This window comes from Heptranchias perlo, chromosome 31 (genome assembly GCF_035084215.1).
Source record: "Heptranchias perlo isolate sHepPer1 chromosome 31, sHepPer1.hap1, whole genome shotgun sequence".
Taxonomy (NCBI): Eukaryota; Metazoa; Chordata; class Chondrichthyes; order Hexanchiformes; family Hexanchidae; genus Heptranchias; species Heptranchias perlo.
The window spans coordinates 17741304-17757123 of record NC_090355.1 but is presented as its reverse complement, the minus strand read 5'-3'; the positions used below and the strand labels follow the sequence as shown (position 1 = coordinate 17757123).

Here is a 15820-nt window from a genome sequence, read left to right as displayed (position 1 = left end):
TGTTCAAAATGCAGATATGGTTGCACCAAAAGGAAAATACTGCAGATGCTGGAAATCTGAAATAAAAACTGAAAACACTAGAGACACTCAGCAGGTGGTTGGATGTTGCCTGACCTGCTGAATGCCTCTTGCGTTTCTGTTTTTGCTGCGCCCAGTGTTCTGTTTTTAAGGTGTCCGCTCATCCCTTTAATTTCTGAATGTAGGGTCTGTATTTTAGACACATTGCATCCCAAGTTTGAGAATAGATAAAATGCAGGTTGTAGTAAACACACATTTAGGATTTAATCTCAAATGTTCATGTCAACATTTCCCCAAGAAAATCTCTGGCTTTACCAATGTTAACAAGATGTATGAAAGAGCAAATATATATATTAAAACATGCACATAGAAGTGAGCAACACTGGCAAGGCCTCATTTATTACCTAGCCCTAGTTGCTCCAAGAACTGAATGGTTTGCTAGGCTACTTCAGAGGGCATTAAGAGTCAACCATGTAGTGTGGGATTGCAGTCACGTGTAAGGCCAGACCTGGCAAGGGTGGCAGGTCCCCTTCGCTGATGGACACTAGTGAACTAGTTGTTTTTTTAAAATCTCACAATCCTGCAGCTTTCACGGTCATTTGAACCTAATGCCGGTCCACAAATTATCACATTTAATGAATTCAATTCACAACTTTCCAGAGTGGGATTTAAATTTACAGCTGCTTGTCATGAACCATAACCACTATACTACCAAACCTGAAGTAATCTGAATGGACCACTTAAAAAAAAATCTTAATACAACCACTACTGTTTGCAACGTATTAAAGTGATTTACTTTTGAGCTGGTGATGCTGCTGCCAATTTCGTTTGAAGATGGTGTAGTCGATCCTGAAGCTCCTCATTCACTGCCTTCTCTTTATGTAACTGATCTTCCAGTTGTTCCATTTGTTCCTTTAACTTTTGTACCTGTTGTCCATCCTGGGAATAGCTAGATACCAACCAGTCCCCTTTTTCATTCTGGCTTCCAAAATCCATACTCTGTGATCTTGACACACGATTAGAAACATCTCCATTCTTCTGGCTGGTTTGAGCAGATAGGTCTGAAGACTGTATGGAATGTCTTCTCTGACTATAGTTACCGTCATCATCCTTTCTAATAGCATCCAAAGAGTGCCCTTCATATGAACCCCTCATTGTAGCTTGGTGGCTATGGTCTGAGATAGTCAACTGGTCGCTGGATAGAGAATTCTTGCGTATACGAGTCTGGAGATGGTGAATAACTTTCTGGTACTTCTCAATTTGCGCCTTTAGATCGCCAATTTGAAGTTTCAACTCACTCACATCATCAGTCTGTCCATAGTCATCAAATACGTCAAGGTTCTTCAAGCTGATTTTGGGCGAAATCAAACTCGGTGAGCTTGGGTATGAAGTTGATGAGTTTGTATCAAGATTTTCCATAGAAAAGAAACGGCGATTTAACTTAAGGAGGGAGGGAATGGTTGAGTCGCTGTAGTGATGGCCTGGTAAATGGCTGACTGTGTCTGGGGGAAAAATTCCAAAGTTAAAGAAAGACTTTATTACTTGATAATTCCAATCGGTTTAGTCTTATTCCTGGATTTTGAAAGGTATGAATTAAGAGAAGTACTTCCCTTCTCTGCTCCATGCAAAAGCTACCACAAATCCCAATAAATTGAAATAAGGGAGACAAGTCTACAAAAAGCACATAGCTGAACTCAGCAGAATAAAACATGCAGAAATTTAAGACAGACAGACAGTATGCTGTGCCAATTTATTATTTTCCAATTTAGCATTTGTCACATAATTGATTGTGTGTTGCTGTACCTAGGAAGTGTGGCTGAGAATGTATTAATTTCATTCGGCCACGACTAGCAACTGAATCAGCTCCAGCACTTATAACCTAGTTTAATAATCAGGAGCTCAACTATTTGAATGATCACGTAGTCATTACTGTGCCATAATTTCTCAAATTTGGCACTTTACAGGCCACTAAACTGAAAATAATTAAGTAAGCACCACATTTTAGCTGTGAAGTGAGAAGACAAAGTTAATAGCATGCGTTCTATAGAACATAAAGCCGTCCTTTCCCTCATGCTTCCTGAGCATCAGTCAGGGTTTTCATGCTCATGCCATCTACCTGGGCTACTGCTCTCATCCCTGTCCGCATCATTTTCACTTTTTCCACAGGTTTCATAACCAAGGTCCTGAAAATCCACTTGGACCTCTTTATCATCTTGTTTCAAAGATGATTCAGCTACAGAAAAATAAGGACAAAAGCAAAGTTCGTAACACAGAAGGCTGAAGCAAAACAGCGAGAGGATCTTGCAAGAACCAGCTGTAGGCTCAAAGTTCCAGAAGCAAGCCTTAAAAACAAAAAGAAACTTGAAGGGACAAATATAAATACAGTAGTCTTTCATTACAATACATTTCAATTAGCCATTTCCAGAGCATACAATGGAGTCTTGCCATTCAAACAATTTCACTGCTCGGTCATTCTGCTGTCCTTGGGGGAAGAGATGTGTTGTATGCCAGAGCAAACAATCTCATCAATCACCTGCTTGATACATCGGTTAACTGCAAGTTGACTGATATTTCCTGCAGCAGCTTAGAATAAGCCAGACGCATAAAATTTCAGGACTGCGACGACCTTGACAGCCATTGGCAGTGCTGCCCCCGTGATGAAAGTTGTTTAGGAGATCAGATTCCAGGAGACAACAATACCTTGTCACTGCATCCCAAGTGAAGTGCAGCCTGCAATGATGGTTTTATTCATTCTAAGGTTAGCAACTCTGCCTGTAGATACGGCTTTGTGGATTAGGCCAAGTAAATGCAGTCCATCCAACACAATCTGACCTGTCTTGCATCTCTTTTTCATCCTCACAACACCAAAAAACAAATCCCCGTTTTCAAAATTATAACCGTAGTAACTAGTAGCAAAAATTCACCACATATAACTTGACAAAAATAACAATGAAGGTAACACTTAGCACAAATCTAAAGATTAATTATACTTTCAGATATTCTTCAGCAACAGCAGGTCCTATTTAAATTCTGACTTCCTGTCAGCCCAGAGCATGACTACCTGTTTTATACCACCAAATTTAATTCCAGTGAGAATCAAGGAAAATTTGTGTGATAGCAAGCAGTTGTTACAATATATTATAATATTAAAATTAAGTTCTTGCCAGCTTTTGTCAAGAGATCCTAAAAATTGCCTTAAGCTCTGACCAGAGGTTTGAAATCCAACGGAATGGATCTCCAGCTGATTTTCCAAACCCCTCCCCTGTTCCACTCCTGCACCACCAGCAATGGTGACTGGAAAATTTCCTCTATTGTCGAATAAATGCTTCAAATCTAAGGACTACAAAAATTTGCCAAATTTAATCTCACATTTGAAGCATATTCTCATTAGTCAGATTACAAATAAAAACCTCACCATATAAATCAAGCTGTCTATAGAGATTTCAGCAACGACACTGGTGCCTGCATAGGCCTGGTTGTATCTGTATGCTGCTGCTGTTTGTGGCACTGAGGTGTCAAGGGTCAGAGCTGGAAAGTTGTGTCGGTCTCCCACACGCCATTATTGCACTCTTCTTACTCCGTCAAATAATCTTGGTACTGTGCCTTTCACAGCTGCTGCCTGGGAATTAGTCTGCTTACAACTAAAAAGCCTCACTATATCAATCAAGGGAGGTCAAATTGCCATTTAATAACTAGAACGTTTCACTGCTTGAAAATATCGAACTTTGATGCACATATCTTAGTTAAACCAATTATTTGACACAAAGAGCCGATCTATAGTACAACCGGGAGAGGGAGAGGTTCACTCTGCAAACTTCCAATCATTGTGAAATGCTGAATAATGCTATTGAACAACTGCTCTTTACAAATAATGTTTAGCTACTTACCATGGACAGGAGTACAATGAAGCTTTAATTTCTCTCCCTGGCTGGCAAGTGTTGCCTCAGCTGCATACAACTTACTCTGCAACTGTTTGTTCAGCAGTTTGTAGTCTTTCAATACTGCCCTCAACTGATCAACTTGTTGATGGTCAGATGGGATATCTTGGCTAAAGGTGGCAGTGTTCACATTGCTGACTGACCTTGGCCGTTTTAGTGGGACAGGGAGACGAGACCTAGTATTGACCTAGTATTTGAATAAAATAAACTCATTAGGGCTTTTATTAATAGCAAACAAAGGGAGAACAAAGTTTCATCAAATATTTTAGAACCTATAGTATTTTTTGTATCGATTTTAAGAATACACTTCATTATAGAGATCCATATTGAGTTTCTTCTTCATTCGGTCTGATTATTTATGGACTCATTAGAATAGTTAACGACAGCCACACTGGTGCCCACTCAAGCTTATTTATGTTCCAAGGAGCACGTGGCTGAGTCTGTATCCCTGGATTCCACACTCCCAGGAGATAAGCACCCCATACTGTGAAAGGAGTATTAGTCATCAAATGAGAAACTGCAGAGTGTAGTGACCAACCACTCATTAACACTTGCCACAATATCATTACTGCGAAAGTGACTGGCTGCCTCTTAGTTACACTCTCAATTGGTTGCAAACTCTGACGCCACATGAAGGGCATCAGATACAGGACAGGATAATATGATCCATAATAGTATCAGATGCCTGACTCAATGAATTGTGCCACAGTCCTTTGGGTGAACACAACCAGTCAGTCAAGGAAAAACTCCCCCAAAAATCTTGTATTTTAACATTTGACAAAAGGAACAAAATATAATCAAGGACATTAAAATATTTGAAAATAATACTAAGTTATTTTTTTTGTGGGGTGTTTAGCAATGGAACCAGTACCAATGACAGTAGAAAAAGGGCAGAGATAGGCTTCCAGAAAAAACTCTGCAGGCTTTCACGTGGTACCAGGTTCTTTAAAGGACGGCCAGCAAACGTGGATATTATTTTGTTAAAAACTGCCTCTAAAAAATTAACAGAAAGACAGAAGAACTTACTGTAATTGCCACTTGGCTCGCAGATAGAACAGACTGATCAGACATCTTCTCTGTGTTCTTTGCCTTGTGGTTTCTAATCTCCAAAGATTTTGGCACTGGCAACTTTGAACCATGGAGCCCTTTCCACTCTTTTGTCTTCATTTCTTTCAGTCTTCCGTCCATGCTCACTATCTTTTGATTGGCAGTTTCCAGTTCAGCTTTCAGGTGTTCAATTTCTTTTGCCATGTTTACAATCAGGTCAGGGTTAAAACTATTTTCACCATCTACAGAGGAGTTAAGTTCCACTTGCTGCTTAAGAAGGTCATTTATCTTTTTGTGATTCTTCAGTTTAATTTTTAACCTCAAAACTGTCTTTCTTAGGCTACCTTCTCTCTCACCATCGATTTCTTCCTCAGTGTCTTCATTTTCACTTACTGACAGGTCCTCTCCAAGTTGATCTTGCAGTTCAGTTATCTCTGTTCTCAATTTCACAATTTCATTCCTACATAAGATAGTTTATAAAATTAATCTGTTAATAGATGAACTGTATTATAAATAGATGATCTATTCATAAACAGAAAAGACAATGTCATACGAATGACTAAATTATGCATCGATAGAAATCACAAATATATGTGAAGTGCTTTAAGGCACTGGATACAGGTTATGTAAAAAAACTCCAAATTAACAGTTTTAAATTATTTCAGATACCTGTATGACAAACCTAGGGTCAACTGACATCAGTTTTACTTTAGATTTTTTGAAACAGAGTGTACAAAACCATCCCATTCACTGCAATGCTAGGTATAATGAATGTGAATAACTTTATCGAGATCAAATCTTTAAGTGCTTCCTTTCGCTCGCGATGCTTTAACATGGACACAAAAATATCAAATTTCTATCATCAGCCACCCAGAATTGAATGAAACTTCAATTGAATTTTCAGCTTTGGAGTCCATGAAATGATAGTGATCTGGGCACTGAAGATTCTAATCTCTCACAAATACTAATATATGAGCTTATCTGGAGATATTCATGGCACCTACCCAAGCTCAGTTACTGATGACACACCATTCTCCTCCATCAATGACCTCATCGTGCTCAATTCTTCCTCCAATTGGTGCTGCCGCGCCTCCATTTCATGCAACTGACATTCGGTTATCTCCAGCTGCGTCTCCACTTCTTGCAGCTCTCTATGTTTTTCCTCCAATTCACAATTAATCTTGTTCAGGTCCTTAAATCTCAAGTTTGCAGACTCTAAATTATTTCTATCAGCAGCAGCAGAGTCATTAGGCACCACTGAAGCATGCAGCTCCCAATTTTTCTCAGTAGCGGTTCTTGGGCCACGGGCAGTGGGTTGCTGCACTGGTATAGTTTCTGATGCTTGTTTAACTTCAGGGGTTGTCTGTATACATTTGTCATCTTTGGACAAGGCCTGTGTTTTACCAAATTAAATAAATACACAGACAGTGAGGAAGCAACCCAAGAACTAAAGAAATGCTAACAGTATTACACTTTCATTAAGGTCAACAAATCTCAGGTTGAACTGATATTTACACTCAACTATGTCAAGGGAATAATTTTGCAAGTTTTAGCTTGGTTACCAAGAGGAAGAAAAACAGTCCAATGAAAAGCAGGGAGGGGGGGGGGCAGAAAAAAAGATTCCCGCATTACTCAAAACGCACACCATTTTTGGTTTTACAATGAAATGGCACTAGTTGCATACCAGGTCACATTATCCTCCCAGAGGACATGCTACAGATGGGGGGAAACAGAGCAACAGGGGACAGTTTACTTACATACACATGTTTCTGCAGATAATTCATTTATGCAAAAATATTTCTGTAGGAATGTAAAACCTTAAATGCACCTTGGGTTCTTTCATTAAGTCTGAAACTAAGTAAAATTGAGTAACAAAGATAAGCAGCTAGACAGAATGTTGAAAGGCTTAGGCAGTAACATTTAAATTTTTAAAAATCCAAGTACTAAATTCAGATGCATTTTCAAAATCTGTATGCATCCACGTATAGAGTAGTAGCCGTGGACCAAAGCTACAGCAAAATAGGTAAAGCCAAAAATCATTATGGAAAAAAAAGTCATACCAAATGATGGTCCTCAAGCTGGTTATGGCTTTGCAGTTGTTCCTGAAGGACTCTGTTCATTTTCATTGATTCTTCCAGCCTTTGATTAAGTAGCTATATATGAGACATGGAGCGGGATGAGACAAAAGAATGAAGTTTGAAAAAAAAAACTGAACGTATGAAAACTATAGCATATATAACTGAAATATAAATGAATGCAAAATGGATTACAGAAGACCTAGAACAAAAAGTAACAAACAGATTTTTCAAGTCTCAAATAGTCAGATCGAACACTGAAAAAAAAATCATTTAAACATCTAAAATAGTTTTTAATTGATTAAAGAACAAAAATTTGTTGCATTATATTTACCATGATATAATGGGAATTCAAGTGCAAAGTTTATGGGAAACACAGAACAACCAGATATACTTTGAAATAAGATAATTGGATAGTCAAATTTCTATGCAATGAGATTTATATGCTCTTAGAAATCACATTGCCACTTATCTGCACCATAAATTACATTTCTGTGCACAATTTTATATCCAAGTAAGCTGCATTCTGAACCGATGTTGTACTACTTCACTATCTGTGCACAGCACTGGTAGGAAAATACTTTTAGTTACAGAACATTATGTTGTGTTAAATGTGTCACCACTATTTCAGAACTCCTTCTTCACCTTTATCTGAGTAGCCATCATTGGTACATCTTGCTTTTCTTGACTGTCGGAGCCCAGAATGGAACACTCTGACATAGTAATTCTATCTTGCAGATCTTGATTGTTGACTTGCAATGCTTTGAGAGACTTCTGAAGTTCAATAACCTGGACAGTTGTAAAAGGCAAAACAAGGAACAGTCCTTTTTTTAAAGCTGAGTTGTCTGCAATATTAAACTATAATGCTACATAAAATAGTCTCTTCTAATTAAAACACACAAGATCTGAAGAGTGGAGTGGGGGAGGGGCAAATATGATTTAGAAGAGAGCTTCACCTTTTGTCTGAGCTCTGGCAGGGAAAGTTTTACTATTTCCTGCTCCAAATCATCAAACTGTCCAAGGCAGATGCTGAGATATGAGGTCTGGTCTCCATAGCTTGTAAAAGTGTCACCTAGAAAACATTACAGTCAATGAAGACAGATTGCAGTGCATTATATTGTTTCAGTTCTAGAAGCTCAACACATTTCCTTTAATGAAGCAAAAAATAAAAATGGGAGTTACATGGTGGGTATGTAAGCATTTGAAGGAGAAAGAGTTTAACATTTCAGGTAGGATGGTTAAATTATGCATTCTGCTAAAAAATCCCACCCACATTAATCTGTTTCTCCCCCCACCTCACCTCCAAAATGAGCTGACTAATCTGCCATGTATTTCTAGCATTTGTAGTTTTTCTGTTTACCCACATTTGTTTACTTGTTTGAAGGCTACAGTGCTAATTCAGCACCAAAAAAAAAAGTTAATTCCAGACAAGTTATGCATTAAGCAACATAATTTTTCTGCATTTTAAAATGCACTTTACCACTAGAAATTTATAGAACACTTTTCCACAAGATAAAGGCAAGTATTCAAAGGGTTCGTGAGATAATAAAATGAAGATTCTATTACTTCCTCCTTCCAATCAATTGTACTTACTCTTCTCCTGTACATACTGTACTGAAATCATGCAATATCACATCATTAAATGTAAATGAGAAAATAAACTTTGCAATTGCCATCTTTATTGTAACAATTTCAAGCTATAATTTAACCTTGACCTGTATACTAAAAAAGGAATCAAGCACAACATACTAGTAGTTTACCACAGAATAACCAGTTTAAAAATATCTTAGGATATATGTTGAGAGAGAAGTAACAGTATACCTGAATCATTGGCTGCACCCACTCCACCAGCTCTAGCCTGCTTCTGTCCAAGTCGGGACTGCAGGGACACATTCCAGCGCTGGGTGTCTTCCAACTGGTGCCGTAGGGCCTCAATCTCTTTAAAATCAGCCATGTCCACTTTGGATGTAGTGTCTGGGGATGATAAAGTTTTCATAGAATCATACAGCACAGAAAGAGGGCCATTGATTTAAAAATCAATACAGCACAAAATATATGCAACATGACTACTTCTAGCTGTCATTTATAAAAAGAAACAAAGCAGAAAAATTCTATTTTTCCAAATAGTACAGTGCCCTCATGAGACCACACCGAGTACTGTGTTTCAGTTCTGGATATTAAGATACAGGGAATACATTCAAGTGCAGGAGGCAATGCATAAGAGCCATTAAATTGATCCCAAGTGTTAGAGGTTTGAGTTAAGAGAAAAGACTGGAGAAATTTGAGCTTCTAAGCCTTGCAAGGAGGCATGTGAGAGATGATCTTACTGAGGTATACAAGACAGTAAGCAATATGGAAAAGGCAGAACCAAAATATTACTTTCAACTAAATTGAGAGGTTCAAACTAGTATAAATCAAACTTAGGACAAATACCAGGAAGTTCTTCTTCACACAAGAGTGATAAATACATAGAATGGACTATGGAAAGAATAGTGGATGTAATAACTTTGGAATAGAGATGTTGCATTGAGAGGGAGAAGGCGAGACAGCAGGGCCTTTTCTGTATGGATGAACTAAGTTGGGCTATACAGCCTTTCTCATCCATAAATATCTTATGATCTGTATAATATGTTTGAGCTTCTTTTTTCATCAAATGAATCAAGAAGAAAAATGTTTAACAAAATTGGAAAGTGCAATTTAAAAAAAAAAATATTGGCAACTGACAGAATAGCACATCAGTCTGGCTAACATAGGTACAGGAATAGGCTAATCAGTCCCTCGACCCTGTTCTGCCATTCAATTAGATCACGGCTGATCTATACTTCAACTTTATTTACCTACCGTTGCTCCATATCCCTGATACCCCTGTCCAACAAGTCTATTAATCTGGTTCTTGAAAATTTCAATTGACCCAACATCCACAGCCTTTTGTGGGGGGGGGGGGGGGGGGGAGGAGGGTGCAAAAGAGTGTTCCAGACTTCCACTGCGCTTTGTATGGAAAAGGGGCTTCCTGATTCATTCCTAAATGATCTAGCTCTAATTTTATGATTATGCCTCTTGTTCTGGATTTCCCCAAGCAGAAGAAATAGTTTCTCCGTATCTACCCTATTGAATATCATTTTGAATGCCTTGATTAGATTAACCCCCAACCTTCTAAACTCAAGGGAATACAAAATTTATGCAACTTATCCTCATTATCTAGCCCTTCAAGTCCTAATATCATTCTGATGAATTAGTGCTGTACTCCCTCCAAGGCCAATATATCTTTCCTGAGGTTCGGTGCTTAAAACTGAACACAGTACTCCAGATGGGGGTCTGACCAAGGCCCTATACAACTGAAACATCACTTCCTCACTTTTGTTTTCTAACCCCTATGAGACAAAGGCCAACATCCTATTAGCCTTTTTGATTACATTTTGAACCTGTGCACTAGCTTTTAGTGATTTGTGTATCTGGACACCCAAATCCCTTTGCTCCTCATCTCTCATAATTAAGAAAATATGCTGATTTGCCTTTCTCGGATCCAACGTCAATGACCTCTCACTTTCCCACATTGAACTTCCTCGGCCATAATTTTCCCAACTCACTTAGTCTGTCTATGTCCCTTTGAAACTTCCTCCACCCGGCTGCACATCAAACTGTGCCATCTAACCTAAATTATATATTTAATTTTTTAATCTACTGTTTCAACATCACATTATAAAAAAGTAACCCTTCAAACATTAGTTTTTCTAAATGAATCAAAATCTATTATTAGTAAAAAAAAAGTTAATGCATACGTACTCAGTTCCTGTTTCTGAACAGCACTTTTGTTACTGAAAGCAGAAGTAGCACCAATTTGAAACAATCGCAGTGACACAATGTCTTTTTGTGGTGCCTTTACCAAGTACACAATGTTTAGACATGTGCACTGCTTTTTAAAAACACTGGTTCAGAGACTAAACTTGATCATATAATTTCACCTAATTAATCTCATGCTAATTTTCCATTTCCCAGTGTTTTAACAGTGACTCACTAATCAACTGCTTTTGTTCCTTGGCTTCTCATTAACTGATGATTCATCAGTGAGTTTAACAATCCGTGGCACTAAGATAATCAGTGTTTGGTCAGAAACTGTAGAAGAGCAATCAATGGTAAGCATTGAGAAAGTGAGCCCAGGGATACACCAGAAACTTAGAAGATTTATAGAATCATAGAAAGGTTACAGCACAGGAGGCCATTCAGCCCATCGAATCCGTGCTGGCTCTATACAAGAGCAATACAGCTAGTCCCATTCCCCCACCCTATCCCCGTAGCCCTGTCATTTTTTTCCTTTCAAGTACTTATCCAGTTCCCTTTTGAAGGCCATGATTGAATCTGCCTCCACCACCCCCTCTGGCAGTGCATTCCAGATCCTAATCACTCACTGCATAAAAAAGTTTTTCCTCATGTCACCTCTGGTTCTTTTGCCAATCACCGTAAATCTATGTCCTCTGGTTTTTGACCCTTCCGCCAATGGGAACAGTTTCTCTCTATCCATTCTGTCTAGACCTTCCAGGATTTTAAATACCTCTATCAAATCTCCTTTCAACCTTCTCTGTTCCAAGGAGAACAACCCCAGCTTCTCCAGTCTATCCACTTAACTAAAGCCACTCATCTCTGGAATCATTTTAGTAAATCTTTTCTGCACCTTCTCTTAAGGCCTTCACATCTTACCTAAAGTGCGGTGCCCAGAACTGGACACAATACTCCAGTTGTCGTCTAACCAGTGTTTTATAAAGGTTCACCATGACTTTCTTGCTTTTGTACTCTATGCCTCTATTTATAAAGCCCAGGATTCCGTATGCTTTTTTTAAACCGCTTTCTCAACCTGCCCTGCCACTTTCAACGATTTGTGCACATATACCCCCAGATCTCTCTGTTCCTGTAACCCTTTTAGAATTGTGCCCTCTAGTTTATATTGCCTCTCATCATTCTTCCTACCGAAATGTAACACTTCAGATTTTTCTGCGTTAAATTTCATCTGCCACGTGTACGCCCATGCCACCAGCCTGTCCATATCCTCTTGAAGTCTATCACTATCCTCCTCACTGTTTACTACACTTCCAAGTTTTGTGTCATCTGCAAATTTGGAAATTGTGCCATGTACACCCAAATCCAAGTCATTAATATATATCAAGAAATGCAGTGGTCCTAGAACCGACCCCTGGGGAGCACCACTGGACACCACCCTCCAGTCCAAAAAACAACCGTTCACCACTACTCTCCGCTTCCTGTTACTTAGCCAATTTTGTATCCATGCTGCTACTGCCCCCTTTATTCCATGGGCGTCAATCGATGTCAAGCCTATTATGCGGCACTTTATCAAACGCCTTTTGAAAGTACAGATACACCACAGAGTCCTCAACTACCCTCTCTGTTACCTCATCAAAAAACTCAATCAAGTTAGTTAAACACGATTTGCCTTTAACAAATCCGTGCTGGCTTTCCCTAATCAATCCACACTTGTCCAAGTGATCGCTAATTCTGACCTCGATTATCGTTTCTAAAAGTTTTAAGGAAAAATTGCTTAAAAGCAATAAAAATCTCAGCTGTGGTAGAGGGCAAAACATTTAATATACTAGAGTCACTAAAGGGTTATACCATAATGTTGGCTCTAAGCTCCAAATATATGCAAAATGGATTTCTGAAGCTGTAAAAATTGTAGTTTCCAAAAGTGCATTGCACATTCCATGTTTTTAAAAAAATGATAAAGGCTAGACTTTGGTTTTTTGCAGCTTTTAGGTTTCCCAAATTTTAGTATATGTAATAGTCCAACCAGGAGCTTGTTATTAAAAAGTAGGAGAGGCAATTAAATAACTAAGTTCTAGATGTTATCAGGGCTGCTACACTACATTTTCAGGAACATAATTCCAGCAGTATCAATGCAGCATTCACTCCATAAAGACAATGCTGGACTGTTTGATTGCCAGTTCAGCAATTTTAAAGCCTGGATGTAATGCACGTATTAAATGATATGCTGAAACGAATATATTTGAAGAGGTACTTTACTCCAAAAGGTAGTAAAATAAGTTACTTTTGCAAAGGATATTAATGGATAAAAACAGAACCTGTTGTTAAGTGTATGCAGCCACTAAAATTACATAACCTGCAGTATACTGCTAGTCATCAATAAACTATACTGGCTTCTGCAAACCCATGTAGGTTGGAACTGCAAGTTATCTTGTAAGCTATTCAGCAGAATAAATTCAAGCATCACCCAGTCAGTGGTCATGGAAATGTCATTAGTTGGCCTTTACAAATGATGAGCTAAATAAAATTACACTTGGCCAATTATTCAACATCTGGACAGGACAGTTCTGATTTAATTATTCTTCCACTGATTTATTGACACAATGAAATTGTAAAGCTGCATTACCAAGCATCCACAACTCATTTCAGAAACTAAAAGAAAACAAACCTCCTAAATAATAATAAAAACATTTTAAATGAGTACCTTTCACAATGAACAATACAACTTCTTTGAATGCTACAAGTTTGCATTTAGCTTTTTTAAAAATCCACACATGGTAAATTTTACACATAAAGTATGAGTGAAATCTTATTATAATTCTCAGGGGGAGGCCTCCTTCAATGGTAAAGACACCACTTAGCACAGCACTAAGCCAGTCAGAACAGAATCCCCCAGGTTTGATTGCTAGTCCATACTGACTTTGCTGATTTTACCCTGTGCAGCAGATTGGGAGCATTAATTCACCTTAGTGCCTGTGGGCTGGGGAAGGAAGGGGAAATAAACCTCACTCAGGATTCCTGTTCACGGTAACTATCCAGTGACTCCTGCTGGAATGTGCACATGGGTGGACAGGCGTGTGTGAACAAGTTCAAACACTACTGTGATGTTGTCCACCATAAAATAGCTTGCTAACTGTCTGGGCCAGCACATGAAAAAGTCACGCTTTTACAGTGGCCTTTACAAGTGTAATTAAAAATCTATCAAAAACCAAACTGCAAGTATCCTTTTCATTCAAAATGCAATGATAATTATTTAAATTTGCCTTTTAATAAACTTGTTATACATTCCCTCTTTGAGCAACTATTTTGTAGACCATCTCCAAAATGCGCTATAATTTTCCCATTTGTATCCCACCTGCTTTTCTTTTTGCCTCCTGGATTTGTTGTTCCAAGTTCTTCTGCAGTTCTCGATTGGTTTGAATGCTTTCCTCAAGCTGTTGCCGTAGCAACTGAACGGCCGTCAGCTCCATCTGCAAGGCTTGGATGCGGCTGCGGCTGTACAGAATTATGGTTAAGACGCAGTACCATAGGGAACAAAAAAAACAAGAGCTAAACAGAGCTCCTCACTCAGCTGATTTATAAAAATGCACACGATAAAATGTACATGGGGAGGTTTACAATTCTACTGTACGGACACAATTTAAATAAACAGGTTTCTGTAGATGTTTAATGGAGGGAAGCATATAATGGGAATGGGATAGTCAGCTGTTGGAAGCAGCAAAAGAGCATTGATCAACTGTTTTGAGGGCACAGAGCAGTCTTTTATATCGAGCTTTCAAGCACATCCAGGTAAGCCAAAGCATAGCCAGATGCAGTATAAAACTCCCTCTCCAGTGTGACTTTCTCCTACTCCTGTCCCCCATTTTCCATACCAGCCTTCCTGCAGCATCTGAGTGGGATTGGCAATTAGTGTCAAATTATTGACAGTTTGTGATGTAGGGCCATGCCCACTAGGAATTCGAGACTGCTCAAACTAATTTCATATAGAATCCTTCCAGCTGGCAAACAGACTTTAAACTCATCCGTCTGGGCCGGATTTGAGCCCAGGTCCCAAAGGTAAAAGGCCAGTATTTAACCCACTGCCTTAGCCTATCTCCTCAGATTGAGAGAGAGTTAAAAAAACATGACCCACTTTTGAGTCCCATTAAAATAGCTATGTATAATCTAAAACAACTGCAATTATTTAAAAATAAAATCATGAATCTCTTGATTGAAGTGCATGTTTGAAATCGTTTGCAGCAATTTTTTTTGCAGTTAACTCAGCTTTTTTGTTCATTAGAGCTGAGGGTATGAGAAAGGAGTTCAAGCCGTGATTTTAAATACAGCAGATGCATTTCACATCTAATATACACTTGGTGGCAAGTGTATTCCAGCAGCCCAGATCTTGCATGTTGTTTAAAAATAAGCCATCTACAAACGGAGATACATGAAGGATCAAAATCCTTACTGTTTGGCTCTTTTTTTAAGAAGAACCTCCACATATTCGATAAACATAGAAACAGTTGTCATTTTCTACCTGTCTGATTCCTTCACCGCTTTGACGAGTCTAGAGTAGAGCTGCTGCTCAGTTTTTAGTGCATGGTACAAGTGTTCCTCTGACATCTGATCTTCTAGAGTCAGGACAGACTGCAAAAAATATAACTAGTGATTATCTCTGTGCTCTTGTTAATTGCATTTAAGTAAAATCCATATTTTAAAAAATCAAATAGTAGTGTAAATTTTCACAAACCTGCTGGCTGTCTCCTCCGATGATAGTTCTTTCTCTTGGAGGGTGGTCAGGTCTCTGGATACCATCCTTCAGCACAATTACTTCCCTTGTAAAATGCTCTGCTCCCTTTACCTCTGAGGAGGTAACTCTAGACTGAAGGTCCTGTGATAACAAAAGTAATTATTAACTATAAGTTTACAAAAAAGAAAGAGAACTTGCATTTATATAGCACATTTCACAACCTCAAGGACATCCCAAAATGC

At 38.5% G+C, this 15820-nt stretch overlaps 1 protein-coding gene across 10 annotated transcripts in view; it reads right to left on the bottom strand.

Annotated features, from left to right (window-relative positions):
- The window catches only part of LOC137300532 (myomegalin-like), a 109138-nt gene that overhangs the window by 38787 nt on the left and 54531 nt on the right, over window positions 1-15820 (bottom strand). For 9 of the 10 annotated variants that reach the window (XM_067969656.1, XM_067969658.1, XM_067969657.1 and 6 more), the window contains 12 exons: window positions 15579-15719; window positions 15366-15475; window positions 14205-14344; window positions 8900-9052; window positions 8035-8150; window positions 7724-7867; window positions 7064-7156; window positions 6008-6396; window positions 4983-5463; window positions 3906-4143; window positions 2135-2251; window positions 815-1520 (listed from right to left, as the gene is read on the bottom strand). In XM_067969656.1, coding sequence (XP_067825757.1) covers window positions 815-1520; window positions 2135-2251; window positions 3906-4143; window positions 4983-5463; window positions 6008-6396; window positions 7064-7156; window positions 7724-7867; window positions 8035-8150; window positions 8900-9052; window positions 14205-14344; window positions 15366-15475; window positions 15579-15719 — 2828 coding nt within the window. The remainder of the gene's footprint in view (window positions 1-814; window positions 1521-2134; window positions 2252-3905; window positions 4144-4982; window positions 5464-6007; window positions 6397-7063; window positions 7157-7723; window positions 7868-8034; window positions 8151-8899; window positions 9053-14204; window positions 14345-15365; window positions 15476-15578; window positions 15720-15820) is intronic. The other variant, XM_067969651.1, reaches the window with a different exon arrangement.